This window comes from Palaemon carinicauda, chromosome 8 (genome assembly GCF_036898095.1).
Source record: "Palaemon carinicauda isolate YSFRI2023 chromosome 8, ASM3689809v2, whole genome shotgun sequence".
Taxonomy (NCBI): domain Eukaryota; kingdom Metazoa; phylum Arthropoda; class Malacostraca; order Decapoda; family Palaemonidae; genus Palaemon; species Palaemon carinicauda.
The window spans coordinates 130,300,284-130,318,809 of record NC_090732.1 but is presented as its reverse complement, the minus strand read 5'-3'; the positions used below and the strand labels follow the sequence as shown (position 1 = coordinate 130,318,809).

Here is an 18,526-nt window from a genome sequence, read left to right as displayed (position 1 = left end):
TAGAATTTTTAGCAGACGTATCTTTTATCATGGATAGACTTGTGGTATTAGGATTTTTAATCAGATATCATCATCTCCTACACCTATTGACACAAAAGGCCTTAATCAGATATAGTTTAATCCTATAGCTCACCTTTTTTTCTCCATTTTACTCTATATATCGTTATACAAGCACGCAGTCAGATGGAGTTAAAGTGGAGATTGTGCTGGAGAAGTAAAGATGTGTGAAATAATCATAAATTATAAAGTAGAATAACAAAATGATAAAAACCACCAAAATAAAACATTTGAAAAGACTACATTTAATAAACTCAAATAAACACGAGCAAGAAAGAAGAAACCTGTACATGTTCCTATGCGAATACACACCCTCGTCATTTGAATAAATTTACTCCATTACTGTTTTGGATCAACCAGAATTAGGGAAATCATGGTATTCTGGTAACGTTGTGTGGTTGTTAGGTATCCCACCCATGTTGGATAGGAGCAGCTGAGTCAGCTAGACTTCCCTCACTTTACTCATAGTCATCATTCCAGTCGGATGTCTGTCTACGTCTGCTGTCCATGCTATGCTTTGTGCTTTTCCTTTTAGTGTGCCTTAGTGAAAATCTGCCCAGGCCTTCAAAGTCACCCTTCATGAGCCAAGTGAAGGGTCAACCCCATCCTGTGTGTTATGAGCAGCAATGCTCCATTTCTTTTACTTGATTTTTGAAGGGAATGGCCCTCCTCTCAATGGGATAGTGATTTTTGAAGGGAAAGGCCCTTCTCTTAATGGGATAAATATGTCATCAGAAGGAGAAGGCTAAAAGGTATCATTCTGCTTTTTCCTTTGCTGAGAGCAAGAAACATTCTTCCTTCTATTTCAAACCATGATCTTTGCCTTTCAAACCCTTTGATATTGGAGTGTCCATGTGAGACTCGTATCTAAGGGTGATGGTCATATTTTTTATCATGACGATTTTGTAAGTGTTTTTGCTCATTTTGCTTAGTAACACTGAAATCATATATAGTGGCATGGATTGTTTGGCTTCAGCTCTTATCTAGCCAGAGGAAGATATTTTACAATCACCGTTAGTTTCATCCAGTTTTATTAATCTTAACCTGTGTCCACCTCCCTCATGAGTGTGCTTAACTCGGGAGATAATCTCTGTTTCAGATGTAGAAGACCAGGGAGTTCTGTTCTCCACAATGTAGGGGCACTCTCTAGTGAGAATAATAAATGCGTGGAGTAGACTGCCTTGGACTCTATGCCAATTGTTGACAGATCAACCTATAGAAACAACGGCTTCCCCCCATGGAGGACCACATCTTCAGCCAACTCGGTTAGACCCCAATAGGGTTTATAGATTTGGTCATGTTGTCCAAGTACAAGTGTGAATTTGGCGCTGTACCTGCAGACCCACGCTCACTTCTCCAAACAGGTACTGAAGTGCATTTTTTAATGGCGACTCAGACCAGGAATGCACAAACGGGGCCTTTTAGGAATTGAAATAGCAAATTATCTACCACAATGCTTTTACGTGGGTCAATGAAGGTAGCTTCAAGAGTCTGGACCAAAGTTGAAATAGGTATAGAACTATGAGACGAAAAGGGCTGCTGAACTGTACCTGCCTTTCCCTTGTATCACACTAACTACAGAGTATCGGGACCAACCTTCTTATACGAGACAAAGGTTGGACTCCCCACAATATTATTCCACACCCAGATGTAAACGCTCTTAGTGGGATACACCAGACAAATTCTATTCTTCACAGGTTTGAAGTTCAGAGAAGGAGACAAAAACCTATTTCCCTTCCTTTTATGATCATGAGTCTCGGACTCTCGTTAATAACGAGAACGCCTTCCGTTGAAGTTCCATAATCTCGTCTTATATTTCGGGATCTAGACGAGAGAGGAAGGACATTTCATGAGGGGGAAGAGCTTGAGGAACTTCCCAAAATAGGAACCAAGAGTGAAACAAGCACCAGAGCACCCGATCTGGCACCTTATTACGATCGAATACTCTTGAATAGGTAGTAGAGGCGACGGTAGAAAACTTCGGAGTTTCCCCCTTAGAGGTGACAACAACAGGCCCACGGGAAGCTTCCCATTTTCTGAAATAAATGAAATTTAATAGGCACATACAGTATTAGGGCTAGCTTGGTAATCCTCCTGGTACCTAAGTGACAAGAGACGCTGCCTATTTGTCATGCTTTTCCTGAAGCCTCAGAAGATTTGACCTGCCGATTTTCAATTCAGGGTAGGAACACTAGTTTTGCTGAACAAGCAAGTACTGTTTTAACTAGGAAATTATTCAACTTGTGCTAGTTACTATTGGATGATTGAGAATTCTGGGCAGATGAAGGAGCACCTGCCAATGATTTATCTTGTGTAGAGAGCTCACATCTGCCATTGGATGAATCTGATTTATAATCTCGCTCTCTTTACTAAGCTGTTAAATCCCATGGGGAAGTGTATTGTTGTTTGTGTGTTTCTTTGTGCTTGTCAAATTCGTGCATATCAAAGTTTCGAGTGTTCAGCTACGTACAAGCCTCCTGCTCTGTTCATGTTTGGTCACTGATGGTCTGCACTCTGTTCGTTGTGGCAAGGCCATTCTTATTTATAATAACCCTTATATGATGTTGCTCTGGTTTTGAAGGGGCAGCTCAGAAAAGCATGCTGCCTTCCCAGTTGATTGGGGTTGTGGTTACCCTGTTCCTTTTCCGTTTTATTCTGTCTGTTCACTCATTCCATTCTTATATTACTTGAGGACTTTTGCCACCACACCATTTGCTTACTTGGTTACTGATGATTATTTATTTCTGTACTGTGTTTATACAGCATGTATGGCATTGTTAAGGTGCAAACACTTGGAAAGTTAGCCTTAAATCTAGGGGAATATTTTTTTAATCAAGCCACCTGTTAGATACTACCACTAGAGTGGTTGGGGTCTTTTGACTGGCCAGACAGTACTACATTGGATCCTTCTCTCTGGTTACGGTTCATTTTCCCTTTGCCTACACACTCGCACACCGAATAGTCTGCCCTATTCTTTACATATTCTCCTCTGTCCTCATACACCTGACAACACTAAGATTACCAAACAATTCTTCTTACTGCACTGTAATTATTCAGTGGCCACTTTACTCTTTGTTAGGGTAGAAGAGACTCTTTAGCTATGGTAAGCAGCTCTCCTAGGAGAAGGACACTCCAAAATCAAACCATTGTTCTCTAATCTTGGGTAGTGTCATAGCCTCTGTACCATGGTCTTCCACTTTCTTGGGTTAGAGTTCTCCTGCTTGGGGATACACTCAGGCACACTGTGCTATCTTATATCTCATTTCTCTTCCTCTTGTTTTGTTAAAGTTTTTATAGTTTATTAAGTGATATTTATTTTAATATTGCTCTTGAGATATTTTATTTTTCCTTGTTTCCTTTCCTCACTGAGGTATTTTCCTTGTTGGAGCCCCTGGGCTTATAGCATCTTGCTTTTCCAACTTGGGTTTTAGCTTAGCAAGTAATAATAATAATGATGATAATAATAATGATAATAATGATCATAATAATAATGATAATAATAATAATGATAATAATAATAGTAATAATAATAATAATAATAATAATAGTAATATTACTTGAAAGCAAATACAGTATGTGGCAAATGAATACTAGGTAAGTGTTGAAATAATAAGTTATGATTGGTTGCTTGAACCAACCTGATACTGGAACTGATTGAGATTCTTCACAGATTAAGTGTAATAATTTGATTGTAGTTTTATTTATTGCTTTCATTTGTAACCAAATACACACTTGAAATTTTTTAGAAAAACTATAAATGTTCGTTATCTGAAAATATCTTACTAATAAAGTGTCAACTTTTACCCTAAAGGTCAGTCTCTTAAAATTCGACGACCACATGATTATCAGCCTATGCCCGGCATGTCTGAGCATCCAACGTTAACCATGCCAGGCACAACATCGCAGATCCCAGGTATGTAACAAAACGGAGGAATCCACAGGATGTATACTGTAAATTATCTATTTACGTACAACAAACTCAACAGCATGAGAATATTTGAATAAGCTGTTACCATAAGAGCAATAGAACTTGATGGATGAAGGATTATTTAAAGTAAAGATTGTTAGCTGTGTGGTTTAGTTGTACAGTATTGAGAAAATCTGCAGAATATTTCTTGTGTTCCATGTTTTTTTTTTATTGTTATCAATATTTATTTTTGAAATTGACAAATTTTTTAAAGACCAAAGATTATATACACATTTTCTTTTATAGATATTTTAGATTTTCATAAAGGTTATTAAGCAATCCAAAAAGTTTGGTGGAGGAAATGTAACTCTAGATTTTAGTAGATGGGTGAATTGTCTAACCATTAATTTTAGCCCTCAAAGGAATGATTGCTTATAATGGGATGGTTTTAGAACATTTTTTTTTATTTTATATTTGATAAATGGAACCAGGGAAATGTCAGTCTGTATGGTATAAATCTGCACAGAATTTCCCTACATTTTAGAATGATTGTTTGATTTCAATATCTGCATTGACTTTATTTTATAAGACGTAACAATTTGTTTGTGGTTTGGGAATTTAGGCATATTTACACTATAAATTTAAACAAATGGGCTGTGATTAATATGGTTAAAGTTACTTGTAATATGGCCTTAACAAATTGGGCAGTTAATTTAGGATTATGGAAAAATAGGAAAATTTATTAGTTTTGCGCTGCTGGAGTTGTTTTTAATAGGTTTATTAGAGCTTAGATTGTATTTCTTTCACACTTACAAAGGATAAATTTATGGAAAATTAGTTGTTTGTGTGTAAGCTCTGTTTTGTGTATCCTTCAACGGCTGTTTGAGGTAGATCTGCTCTTTCACAGTCATTGCAGGTGTGGTGTCAACAGTAGTGCCCGATTCTCCCCACAAGATCTTTATTGGAGGCCTTCCAAATTATCTCAACGAGGACCAGGTATGTTGTTCGTCTTGCGTTTGCCAGTACAATTCCTCCTCTCTTTTTAAAGAGGAAAGAAGGAAGCTCTCTTTAAGGGCCAGTCTGCAGCTCAGACATCAGAAATGGTATTTTAGTTATTTTAGTAATTTATCTGTAGGTGTTTTATTTATAGACTGTATACTTATTTTTATAATTTTTGTACTGTTATGAAATTATTGTATTTTGTATTTTAGAATATTTTACTGGAGATGACTACTTCATTGCCATTTCTTTTTTAAGATGTGGTAGAAAGGAGGACTTTGATTGGTTGTTATTTATTTCATGAGGAGTGACCAATGAGATGAATATCCTTTTGGTTTTTGACTATGACAAGTTGTGAACTTGAAATTGTGACATTTAGTAACGTTCAGTAGATCTGATTTTTCATAAATCAACAAAAATGGTCGTTTGTACAAATGAATTACAGGTGATGAGTGGAAGGTAAGTTTATACTTTGATGATGAAGAAAGAATTTTGGAAACACGTGACTTAGGGAATAAAATAAATTCCTAATTCTTCGTGTCTCGGAAATTTTTTCTTCTTATCAGTATCTGTTTTGATTTTCAGCTGAAGGTGAACCAGGCAGCTTCAAATTATAGAATAAAACAATATGCATCTTTGCATTACTCTTTTGAACTTGCACCCACCTGGTCATTAGTTGTGCCCATTTTATTTATTTTTACTTGAGTTTGTTCAGCTGTGGGAGCCAGGTCTAAACTTCTTAGATGCAGACAGGAATGGTGCAGGTGAAAGTGGGTAAGAAAAGATGTCTGGTTTTTTGGTTTGCTCAAGTATTTTTTTTTTGTTTTGTTTCTGTAGACATCGATATGTATAAAAGATAAGAAAGTAACACCAGAAATATGTCGACTAGGCCCATACTGGTAGGGAAAAGAAAACAGTTTTGAAGAACGAAAGGTTTATAGTTTAATCTTGCCGCTGCATATAAAGGATGACTGAATCCTTTTTTCAACTTGTGGCCATTGTATTTTTGTAATTGGTTGGTATTGGCTATCACAAGTATGTCATTGATTTAGAATTGTTAATCATCTTTAGGGTAGATAAGATTGAGAAGGCTCTGGCTTTTATTGGCATCATCTCCTAAAGCTTTAACGATTCTATCTTTCATTCCTTGCCTGAATTGATGTTAGTATTTTCTTAACCTCGACTTTCAAAACATTCCTGAACTAATGTTTTGGAATTGCAATGTATCATACAGCGTGTTTCAGAAAAATATATCCATGTAAAGATATTCCGCTTAGAAGATAAATTTAGAATATATTGCGGTGTTTTGTGATGTTCGTAGAAATGTTGAGAAATTTTTATTTGGCAACATGAATTTCTGCTACTGTTGCGTTATGGAGTAAGTATTTGATATCCCCAACTGCTAAATACTATTTTTGGTCAGTTCTCTAGGCCTGTACTTGGTATTATTTGGTATTTGACAGCCATTTCTTGCAGGATTTAGATTTGTTTCTGGTTGTTATTTAGTTGGTTTCTTATCTTTTGTATAGATTCTTTGGTTTAAAACTGGCAGGTCAGGTTGGTTCAGTACAAGTGAGGATGGCCCGACATCGGCACATCTTTTGCAGGCACTCACACACAGGTCAGCCAGCACTGTTTAGATGCGGTCGACTACTACCAACTTCCACCAAATCACCATGTGCGGAAAGCAGATGCAACTCAGCTATGACATAATCACCACTGCCCACATTTCTTTTTCACATAGCTATAGAATTATAAAAATCACAAGGCTAAATTTTAGGGCTCTCAAGATCATTTTTTAACCCTCTGGCAACCCTGTAACAAATTACAGGAAGCGTAAAATAAGTTTATCTTGAAAGATGAAAGTAACGTTAAGGGGGTTGATTGATTGGTAACAGTTTTTCATTGATCAATAGAAATCATAGTCAAGATTTCAATTTGTTGCAAATACCTGCTAAATGTTCTTCAAAGAAACTTACTAGCCAAATTTAAGAAGCCTTGGTATGATAGAGAAAAAGATGAATTTAGGACATTATATCCAGCTGTGTTATGCCCTTTTTCCAGAGTTCTCTTGCAGAGTTCTTTTTCAGAGCTGCATTCTTTCAGGGTTTTCTTTCAGGGTTCTCTTTCAGACTTTACAGGGGGTTACTCATGGGCCTTAGTTTCAACATACGAATGCCAATATTCTTGAATTTTATTAAGTGATTAAGTGTGCAACCACCAATCATTGAAAAGCCAAATATACTGATCATGTCTTTTTGCTTTCTTCCCCCGTTTGTTTCCCCTAGCGAAGGGTTCGTGGTTGAATGCCCTAAGAGGCCCATTTGTACTGCCCATGATAAAGCCTGCCTCACTATCCATATCATAATGAACCGTCCTGACCAAGGCAAGTTCCAGTCTTTTGGTCGTAAATTGGCGCAACAAATTTTTTAGGGTCGAGGTTCCGGGTGAGAGATAGATAGGTAAGTTCTGCCTAACTTGTCTTTGGTCAATTGTTGCCGAACTGCCGAGATTGTCCAAGGAACTTTTATTTCTAGTCAAATTTAGCCAGTCTATTGTCGGATGGAATAAAATTTAGGTCCCTAAAGGTAGGTTTCATGTGAATTTTATGGTTCAACTTACAAGCCAGTATTTACTCTTGAAAATTATTTCCCACAATTTTATTTAGTTTAGTTTAATTTTAGGATTACTGCATGTTAATGTAGCAATGTGTGTATGCTTTTAACTAATGGCTGTTGAGGTGTAAGCTGCTCTAAGAACAAAGCCGTAGGTCTTGAAAGAATACAGCATACATTTCAGTTAGATTTTTATAGGTTTAAATCCGTAATTTTCCTTTGTAAGCAAACTATACAGTGTACTTACAACAAAAGTTATTCGAGAAAAAAAGGGTAATTAATTACACTTAGATGTCCTGTAATACAGTCCTAGAGGAAAAGATTTATTGTGGTATACACACACACACAAACACTCATGGCTCTTCGGCTTCATGGTTACCCATAGCTACTCACATCCTACCTGCAAGACCTGTTACAAGTATGTTAGTATTGATTTTTGTCGGGAGGTTGCTTGTCCAGTACCCATAGCTCATCACAATGTTTAGTATATAACGATTGTGTTCTTGAGGATATAGGAAAGTAAAGGGTTCTTGTTGTAAGGATGAAAGCTGAAGATATTGTTTTGGATAATTGAAGATTTGATACCTGAAGTGTTGAATTTTAGGAGCCAGTAGTAAAGACTGTAGGGGAGCTAAAAAATAAATGATTAAATATAGTATTTACAATTACACTTGCAAATCATTGTTCCTAATATTGATCATGGTGTGAATATGTAATTTAACATGAAATTTTGCTTAATCTTATTTAGTTTGAAAGGCTAATAAGTTTTACTTATTTTTGATTGAAGTTGGGTTAACAAAATTTAGCAGTTTTACTGGTCAATGAAATGCAATTTTGTAGTCGAGAGCAGTTTTTTTTTTTTCCCTCTCCTAATTAAGGTCTTTGTTCATTCTGTGTTAATGTGGGGCAGTTACTTTTATAAAGAAAAAGTTTTGCTCAATGTTTCTTGGAAGTTGTTAATTTTTCCATTGACATCTTTGTTTCCTTAAAATATTGCTTGACTGACGTCTATTTAGAGTATATTGTTTCTTTTAGTACAATGTTACTTTGTTACTCAGCAGCATATGTAACAGGTTTTAGTAGCTAAACACAGTAAGGTTCCCAGTGTCATGGTCATATAGCTTTTGGAGAATAATTGGTTTAAGATCTAGTGTGAGTGAGATGCAGACAAGAGAGAGTAGAATTCGAGTTTCACTTTTATGGCAGTCCATCTTGGCCACTCAAAGAATTATTTGTATTCTTAAAGATAACACCATCAAAATATTTACCTTTATGAAGTACCATTACTGTTTTGGTGCTTTGCTTTGTTCTTGAAGTAAATGAAAATGAATTGGAATATACAGCAAAAATGGAAAAAAAAATTTGTTTTTGTATTCCATGCCATTTTACTTTTTGCTTAATTGAATGCATTTACCTTGCAATGGGAAAATTCTCTCTAGTTCAAAACCTGTTGGTCTTCACGCAGAATTATCTTTTTGGCTAAAGTGAAATATGCTTGAAGTGAAAAAATCAAGCAACGAGGCACCATAACTGAGTGATCTTGTCCTAACATCATGTAAAATGGGGATGTAAATTTTTTTTTTCCTTTTTTTTTTAAAAAGCTTGTTAGGTTCGAGCATATGGTTCTCAAAGTACTTTGATTTTTGATAGGTGTTTACAGACATTGCAATGTGGTGGTAATTATTATTAACAAGAATAATTTAGTAGCTTTTTTTTTTCCTATTTTTAAATCTGGCAGTGTAAGGTGTGCTAAATTGTTGCTTGGCTTTTCTTGAGTCCTACACCCATAATTTGCCTGTTTTAAGTATATTCTTCTCCTAAATTCTAACACTGCAACTGATAGGGCTTTGGTTATTTATTTAATCTTTAGCTTATGGGTACAGTACTGTACTAAACTTAGTTTGAGTCAAGTTTTGTCCACACAGACGTGTCTCATCAGCCTGTATCCTCTGTTACTCATGTAACTCCATATTTCAAATGATTGCTGACGTGTCAAACACCAAAAAGTATACTATGTATGAATAAAACTATGGTGGTATTGTTATGAGGGCTTTTCCAGACTGACATGTGTTTCTCTGAATGATTATTTAGAATTGAAAATTCCATTGACCAAGATGATCATTACACCATACCTTCGTTTATTTCCCTGTAGAACAGTTGTTTAATCTTAAATTTTCAGTAATGTTGGTTTCTGTTTGAAAATGGGTCCTTTTACTAAGAGGATTTTAGTTCTCAAAATAATGTCACTCCTAACAGATATATAGTGTAATTTAATTAGTTAATCATGTGTGTGAGAGAGTAATGTAGTGTTTGATGAAGAAAAATTAATCAAAGTGATGGTGCAATTGTATGAAAATTTTAGATTGACAGGACAGATATACAGTAGTCTATATATCCATTATTTTTATCCTAAAAAAAAATTTTCAGCATATAATGGAAGTTCTACCAACTTTGTATAATTTTTATATCAATTTTTAAAATTTCCCAGAAATGACGAATTAAATTTGAATTTTTACTCAATTAGATAATTTTAGTTTGCTTTGTTGATTGCGACCCCTCCCCTCTTGTGATAATGGATAAATCGGCGAGAACACTCGATAAAATTGACCAAGTTAACCATCTTATGTCAGGGTCATACCTATTATCTTGCTATGAAATGGTTCTTATGGTGAATGTCTCATGAGATGCGGCTTATTGTGTGGATGAGATACAGGTTTTACTGATGCCATACTCTTTATGACAAGCCCTCTTATTAGATCCAGAGAGTATTGCTTATTTTAAGATGACGTTCGAATATTACCTTTAAGAAAGAAAGTCTTAGATCTTTTCATGTATTTTAAAACGTGCAGAATTAGGTGGTATGATTAAGCATGATATTCCAACTGCATGTACTTTTAGTTTGTTAATTGTGTTTTTTAGAACTTTGATATTTTATCAATATGAACTCTATGATACTTTGATTTTTATGCTTCAGTTTGCAAGAATTCAACCCTAGAAGAAAACATTTGTGCTTCAGTTAGCAAGTAAGAATTCAACCTTGGAGAAAACAAGGACAAAATCATTGTTTAATGCTTTTTACTGTTAGTACTGTAGATTATACCCTGTCAATACACGATATTTTAAAAAAACAATTTTAGTATTTATATTATTTTCACATTATGAATTTCCTTGTTTTGATACACAATCGTTTGTAAGGAAGTGTCCAGGTATTAGTATTTGCAGTCTTATAGAATTCGGGTCGATTGTTGTCTAGCGAGGTATTCATTTAAAGTGCCATGAAATGTTAATATAAAAGGCTCTTTGCAGCATCCTTCTGGTCACGGCTGCAGTGATTTTAGCAGTGTACCAATCTGTTCCATTTGATTTCTTCCTACTCTCAAACTTTATATCATTTCATTTTTATCTTAAGATATAAAAAAAAAATTCCTTGTAGTTATGTCCTGTAACAGATCTTGTTCCTTCCTCTTGAATAGTGGTTCCATCACAAATCCATGGTTCTAATGTAGCCTATTCGGGTTTCTTAGGAATTTTGGATAATTGTAGTTGAAAGGTCTCAGAAGAACCCTGTTGATCTCTAGGTTTATGCACGAGTATATTATTCCCCTATTCTCTTGTGGGTAACTGACTTATGTGTTGACTTTTTACAGTTTTCTTTTCAGTAGTCCTGAATTCATGTGGATTCCTTTTATCCTCAGTTTTCTTATCAGTTTTCTTTAACTTGGTCTTTTGGGTTGGCTTTCAAAATTCTTGAATAGTCATCAATGTGAAAGCTACTATAGCCCATCTAACCTTCATGGCAGATTTTATTTCGACTTTTGCACTCATAAGGCAAGTTAGAAAACTCTGCTCTGTACAGTAAAAGTAATCTACTGAGAACTGAAATTCCCTAAGTCCACCCTTTGCTCCTAGCTTAGTAGACAAATCTCTTAATCTCAATGCATTGTTTATTAAGATGAATCGACCCAGAACGGAAATTCCATATGGTTATCTTTGATCTTGAGTCCAAGGATCTTTCTATGGTCCCTTAGCAATTTCTTCATTTCAGGGCACAGAATAATTAAAATCTTTAATTCCATTGCTATCATAGGAGATTGCGCTTGAAAATTTTTATTTTTACTAAATCTAAGGCGAGGTAGTCATGGTAAGGCCAGGTTTACCTAATTTGTTGAGGTGTTTGGTTAGCGTAGTAACTCTTGGAATTTCTCTTGTATTTCATCCTGAATTTTGCTTTTAGATTTTGAGGGTGACTGCAGCACAATATCCCAGTCCAATTTTTGAGTCCCTGTTCCTACTTGGAGTAGTAGTTAGTTCACCTCTCCATCCAAGGTTTATACTGGTCTTCACTTATTCATGAAGACTATTAGCCCTACTCAGATTTTTCACCATTTTTTAAATCAGGTCATGTAATGTCCAGGGATATATGAGGGATGTAACTTGGATATGAATAAATTCATACACATCTATTCAACTTAGATTACCAACCTCTAACTTGAGTTACAGCAAATCCATTCAATTTTAGTTACCAACCTCTTTCAAAGTTCAGTTGCTGCTGTTCAAATTGCATGAGTTATGCAACAGAAAGCCACTGTAGACATGGCCAAGGCACCAGCCACCCATTGAGATACAGTACTACCACTAGAGAGTTATTGGGTCCTTTGACTGGCCAGACAGTACTACATTGGATCCCTCTGTCTGGTTAGGGCTTATTTCTCCATTGTCTACACATACACAATATTCTGGCATATTCTTTACATATCTTATTTCTGTTTTCTCTCATACATACACTTGACAGCACTGAAATTTACCAAACAATGCTTCTTCTCAAGAGGTTAACTACTGCGCTGTAATTGTTCAGTGGTTACTGCTGTGGTAAGCTGCTCTTCTAGTTGGACACTCCAAAATCAAACCTTTGTTCTCCAGTCTAGGGTGGCCATGGTCTTCCACTGCCTTGGGTTAGAGTTCTCTTGCTTGAAGGTACACTCGGTCACACTATTCTATCTTATTTCTCTTCTTGTTATTTTGAAGTTTTTAAAGTTTATATATGTAAGATTTATTTTAATGTTATTGTTCTCAAGCTTTTCTTGTAGTTGATTTCCTTTCCTCACTGGGCTATTTTCCCTGTTGAAGCCCTTGGGCTTATAGCATCCTACTTTTCCAACTAGGGTTGTAGCTTAGCAAGTAATAATAATACTATTGCAAATAACTGCTTGTTTTCTTTCTGCTGGGTTTGTCAGTGTATGGAAATCCAAGTTAGGTGTTATGAATAGGTTATGCCAAATGAAATGGGATGTTTTAGAAAACTAAATTTTGTAGGGATGAATAGTAAATTTCCACGAGAGAAGGGTGTTCTAGATACTCAGGAAATTTATGTAAAAGAAAAGTTAAAGGAAGAATGAATTAAAGAATAGAATGATACAAAGTAATTCAAAGAAAATTTATAGAATAATAATCATAGCAAGCTCAAGAAATTGCTATATGTGTAAACCTTTTGTTAATATTTACTAACATACAAAGATCATAACATACTTGAGGAAATGGGAGTTGATCTTGTGTGTGTGCTTTTACAAGGAAAAAAATAGAAATTGATATGCAGATAGAAAAACTGGATGCTAGTGAAATTAAGTGCATTTTGAGGAAACTGGTGCATACATCGTGATTTATGACCCAAGGACGTTAGATGATATTTTAAGCTATTTGAAAATAATGAAATGTTATGCAGGTCCTAAAAAAAAAAATTACCGTTAAACAGTAAATATGGATATGATACAAAGTTTTATACATACTATTTTTATATTTTCAAAAGCACAAACTTCCCAGTCACAGATCCTTCATACAAGTATTCAAGGATGAAGTTTACAGTCTTGAAATATTAAATTTAGCTGTTTTTGAGAAATATTAGTGGTGGCTCTTTACAACATTGGTTCAACCCCTCTAATATACCTCTTTTCATGCTTCCTTTCTTCCATACATTTGCCTAACTTTTCAACTGATACCTTGTATTGCCATTGCAGTGATGCTCTCATTTGTATCCAGGTGATGACTGTCCTCCCAAGCCTTCGTTTTTGGCCTCATGGACCAGATTCATAAATCCAATCCTTCAAGCCCTAGTTGTACTCACTTTTTAGCCATGTACTTTTCCTCTTGCCCCTTCCTTTCTTCCATCTTGCTATCCAGTCTATTATAACTTAAATTTCTTTGTAGTTCAGTTGTGGGTTTCCTCTCTCTCTGGGGAGCACTTTCAGTACAAGGTGAATTCATTAGAGTTCCATCTGGAAGAGGTAGATTGCAAACTTCTTGGTCTACTTGCTTGTATGCCTCAGTTGCATTTGGCACTGGGTGACCTTCTCTGCCCCAACCCTTTGGCCATATGGCCTAAATCTTATCCAAAAAGGTTATGTTACATTGCTTTGCGAGTGGATTTCCAAATTTTTAAAGTATCAAACTTGATTTCCTTTTTCTCTTTCTTTCTGTGGGAAGTCATATGATGATTGCATTTGTTCTGAAGTTATTGAAATGGTAACATAATAAAATTGGTAGTGCTTGCTAGTGTTGATTATTTTTATTCCAAATTTTTATACAGTAGAATGTTTTGTTGAGATTTAGCTAGAATTATTTTTATTGTAATTGATAGTAGAATGTGGCTTTAACTGAAGCCTCTTATCAACGTTTACCTTGCGTAAGGTAAGTTTTAAGCAGCTGCTACCTTGCCGATGAAAATCAATGCCTCGAAAGTTGTGGTAATGCTGAATACAAACTTTCCTCTGTCCCCTTATTTAGATTTTTTTTTTATATACATTTATACTTCAAGCATCACACACTTTATATTTTTATTTTTCTTTTGTTTGGAATTAAATTTGGAAGCAGAAATTATTTTTAATTATTCAAGATCTATTAATTGTTTGTATGTGGGTGTGATTATTTCAGGTGAAGGAGCTGCTGATGTCCTTTGGTCAACTTCGAGCATTCAATTTAGTGAAGGACTCTGCCACTGGTTTATCAAAGGGCTACGCGTTTTGTGAATATGTCGATGTCAGTCTTACTGATCAGGTTAGTAAAACTTTATATTTTTTTTCTTTGACAATTAGATTCCATTTTTCTTGCTAGAGTTAAATATTTCAATGGAACTCTGTGATTCATATGTTATTTCTTCTAAGAAAAATAATTGTTATTTCTTCTGAGAAAAATAATTTGGCTACACCATTATCCCATAGGGTTAATGGTAGATACGGTTAGGAACAAAGTAGTGAGGGTGAGAAAGGGTGTAAGAAATGAGTTAGCAGCTAGAGTGGATATGAATGTGTTGTGGTTTGGCCATGTTGAAAGAATGGAAAATGGCTGTCTGCTAAAGAAGTTGATGAATGCAAGAGTTGATGGGAGAAGTGCAAGAGGAAGGCCAAGGTTTGGGTAGATAGATGGAGTGAAGGAAGCTCTGGGTAATAAGAGGATTAATGTGATAGAGTGCTAGAAATAGGAATAAATGGCGAGCACAAATGTTGGCACTCAGATCTGTTGTATCAAAGAAAGCCAGTACATATATGGTGATTGAGGTTGTGTTGAACCAATGATTCAACGTGTTAGCTTCCAAAATTAAACTTAATTTTGAATTTTATTTTTTATTATATGCAGAATATCAAAATTTTGTCTAACTCACAGCAAACTTGTAGTAATGAGACTAATAGTATTGTGTTTTTTGAATATTTAAATTTTAAGGGGTAATCTAAGTACAGTATTACAATTAAGGAAATTGAGAGTTGTTTTATTTATAAGGGTTTTTTTTTATTCTTTCTCAGGCCATTCATGGTTTAAATGGAATGCAGCTTGGTGATAAGAAATTAGTTGTACAACGAGCTAGTGTAGGTGCTAAGAATGCAAATGCCATGGCACAAGCTCCTGTGCAGATTCAAGTACCAGGTTTACAACTCCAGAGTGGTACAGGTCCTGCTACTGAGGTGTTATGCCTTATGAACATGGTAAGTGTATCTCTCTCTCTCTCTCTCTCTCTCTCACTCTCTCTCTCTCTCTCTCTCTCTCTCTCTCTCTCTCTCTCTCTCTCTCTCTCTCTCTCTCTCTCTCATGACAATTCTTAGAGAAAATTATGCTATTATGTTATATTAAAATTTAAAGTGGGAGAATGAATGTACACAGTTGAAAATTAAACTATGATTAAAAATGTGCGCAAGCTGAAGTGTTAACCTTCATTTTAGGTACTACCAGAAGAACTTAAAGATGATGAAGAGTATGAAGACATTCAGGAGGATATCCGAGAAGAGTGTAGTCGTTACGGCATTGTGCGTTCTGTGGAGATTCCCCGGCCTGTAGAGGGTGTTGAGGTGCCTGGTGTGGGAAAGGTCTTCGTAGAGTTCAACTCTGTTTTAGATTGTCAAAAGGCACAGCAGAATCTTACTGGGCGCAAGTTTGCTAACCGAGTGGTAGTGACATCCTACTTTGATCCAGATAGGTACCATCGACGTGACTTTTGAATTAGATTTTAATTTTATTTTTGTGACCATTATAATGTATCCAATTAAATTGGAATGACTGAAGTATCATCAACAGAAGATTTGACTTGGTAGAGATACATACTTTTAGTGATGAAAATGCAGTTAGTTAAATCATAACTTTGGTTTAGTGGCAAAACACAATTAAAGTTGAATAATGAGTTTTGAAATTTGTAATTGACCATTTTCATATTAAAGTTAACCCATGAAACAATTATTGTAATCCTAATTTCTTTAGGAAATAAAGAAAAGAATAATGTATTTTTTCATTTAATCCATCTTTTAATATACAAAATTGCTTGGTATTTTGTCCAGTACCAAGACATCCCATTCAGTTGGGTCTAATAGATCAGAGCTGAAAAAATTGAATGCAAGTTTATACAAGAGATCTTGAAGGTAAAGGAAATGATATTGGTGATAGAAAGCATAAATAATGATGCTAATTGGCTATGAAGTGGAAAAATAGAATTTTAATAATATTTCTTATTTCTATACTCTCCTGATGTTTTTTTGCTGCTTCTCCAGAAGCCTGGTTAACTCGACACTTGTCCATAAAATTTTAGAATTTTCATATTTTCTTTTGTTTCAATAGTTACATGCCTTTAACCCTCTCACACTTAGAGGGTCCACTACGCTACGAGGTAGAAAAGTGACACTCTTGGAAAAGTTTTGTTCCTACACACATATAAACCTTTCATTCTTTACAATAGGAGGAGAACAGCGAAGGCTGGAAGACCTGCGGCACATTTATGAGTTGTCTAGAGGTTGAACCTCATAGACTATTGTTCTTGCTGAGGACACACATGTTCGGAAGCCTTGACATGTCTAAGGAGTGGCCACATCCTCCCAGTGGGTGTTATTCGGTAGGAGAAAGAAGTCCCAAAGGGACTCTTGAGTCATCTCTTTCTTGCCCTGGAATTTAGATGTCAGGATGCCTGAAAACCTTAAATCAATCAATCAATCTTCCCCTGGAAGGACATTGTGGTAAGAGTGGTGGTCAGTTAATGCCTGGTCATCCCCAGGATTGGGTAGACTGTCATTTCCCCCTAGTGGTGCAGCAGTGTCTTCCTCTCGGGGTAACTTCACTTTTGCTTTTCAGAGGTCCTAAGCCCTTCGTTTCTTGTGGCTGCCTTGGGATTTCCTGGTTCCCTGTCGGAGGACAGACGTCAGCCGTTCGTGGCGTAGAAACATCATATTTAGTCTACCGCCCCTGCGACATTTGAACAAGTCTCTGCTGCAACTGCTAGAGAGAGGACCCTAGTCATCTTGTTGGCCCCGCCATTGCTGCTGCTCCTGAACCTGTAGTATCCGTAGAGGGAGAAAGTCCACTGGTTCCTACCAGACCTAGGCCATTGACATGGATCTTCAGTTTGCACTCTTCAGAGTCAAATTAGGTCATCTAAGAGTCGAGTTTCATGCTCCGACTTTGCCAGCGCATCATGCTCTTGACTTGCGCTATACAGTAGATGCTCTTCGTCTCTTGCAGGACGTTCCAGGAGAGCTTCTCTGTCATGTTCTCACCGATCTTCGCCTTCTCAAAGGAATCACGATCATCCAGGACGGTTTTGCCCTCGCGCTTCCCCTGGAGGCCAAGGAGCTTCTCACCTGGACGTTTCAGTCGCCTTTTGTCACTGGCCACTCGTGTGAACTCCAATTTTTCTACAAAGTGGTCCAGAGATTCATGAGACTTTGTGTGTAGTGGTTCACCAGCCCAAAGTTCTGCAGGTTATAGGGGATGATTACCTTTCCAGCAAATTGAAAGAACCTGACCTTAGGAGCCACAGCCCAATGACAATAGTCGGAGTTTGTGGATGCTTCCATGTCTAGAAAAGACTCTGTACTTAGTAGGATATCAGATCCATTCTTCCTTCTCTCTCTCTGTAACTTGAACTGCAGTCACGAAGGAATCACGTCGTGGGTTAGGGTCCATATTACACCACCAAGAAGAGTTGTAAAAACAAGGACACTCAAGAGGTTCTGTTTTTCCCTGGAAAATTTACTATTGAGAAAACTAGAGGTTAATTCCTATTATGTTCATGGACGAACATTCCCAATATGTCCCTAAGCATCTAAGGCTTCAAAAGTTCAGGATCCTAGACTTATAGTTTCAGGCCCTACATCTCCCTTTTTAGCAGGAGCTTTGCAGGAGGAGGCCAAGGACTCAATGACTTCAAAGAAGACTGCCCCATGCGATGAAAGACAAACCCATTGTATACGAGATCACTGGAATTGCAGAATTGGGAGATATTTCCACCTCATCGTAGATAGCACCCCAGTGTCTGGCCAGTCATGAGACGGAACTCCAAGAGGAAGTGGTGGAAGTCCATATCCCTTCAAAGGAAGGTTTGGCAGAATATCCTTTAGAACTTCTCCTCCCTGGAGGAACAAAGACTCCTCTAGAAGACAAAGGAGATACGGAGTTCGACACACCATATGATAGGTAAATGGCA

The 18,526-nt window shown here is 36.4% G+C and overlaps 1 protein-coding gene across 2 annotated transcripts in view; it reads left to right on the top strand.

Moving 5' to 3' along the window:
* Positions 1 to 16,333, top strand: part of LOC137645924 (splicing factor U2AF 50 kDa subunit-like) — a 44,715-nt gene extending 28,382 nt beyond the window's left edge. The window contains exons 6-10 of one of the 2 annotated variants that reach the window (XM_068378977.1): positions 3,869 to 3,970; positions 4,881 to 4,960; positions 14,503 to 14,625; positions 15,369 to 15,548; positions 15,783 to 16,333. In XM_068378977.1, the coding sequence (XP_068235078.1) occupies positions 3,869 to 3,970; positions 4,881 to 4,960; positions 14,503 to 14,625; positions 15,369 to 15,548; positions 15,783 to 16,058 (761 nt within the window). In that variant the 3' untranslated portion in view covers positions 16,059 to 16,333. Of the gene's footprint in view, positions 1 to 3,868; positions 3,971 to 4,871; positions 4,961 to 14,502; positions 14,626 to 15,368; positions 15,549 to 15,782 lie in introns of both variants that reach the window. The other variant, XM_068378976.1, reaches the window with a different exon arrangement.
* Positions 16,334 to 18,526: the final 2,193 nt, after the last annotated feature.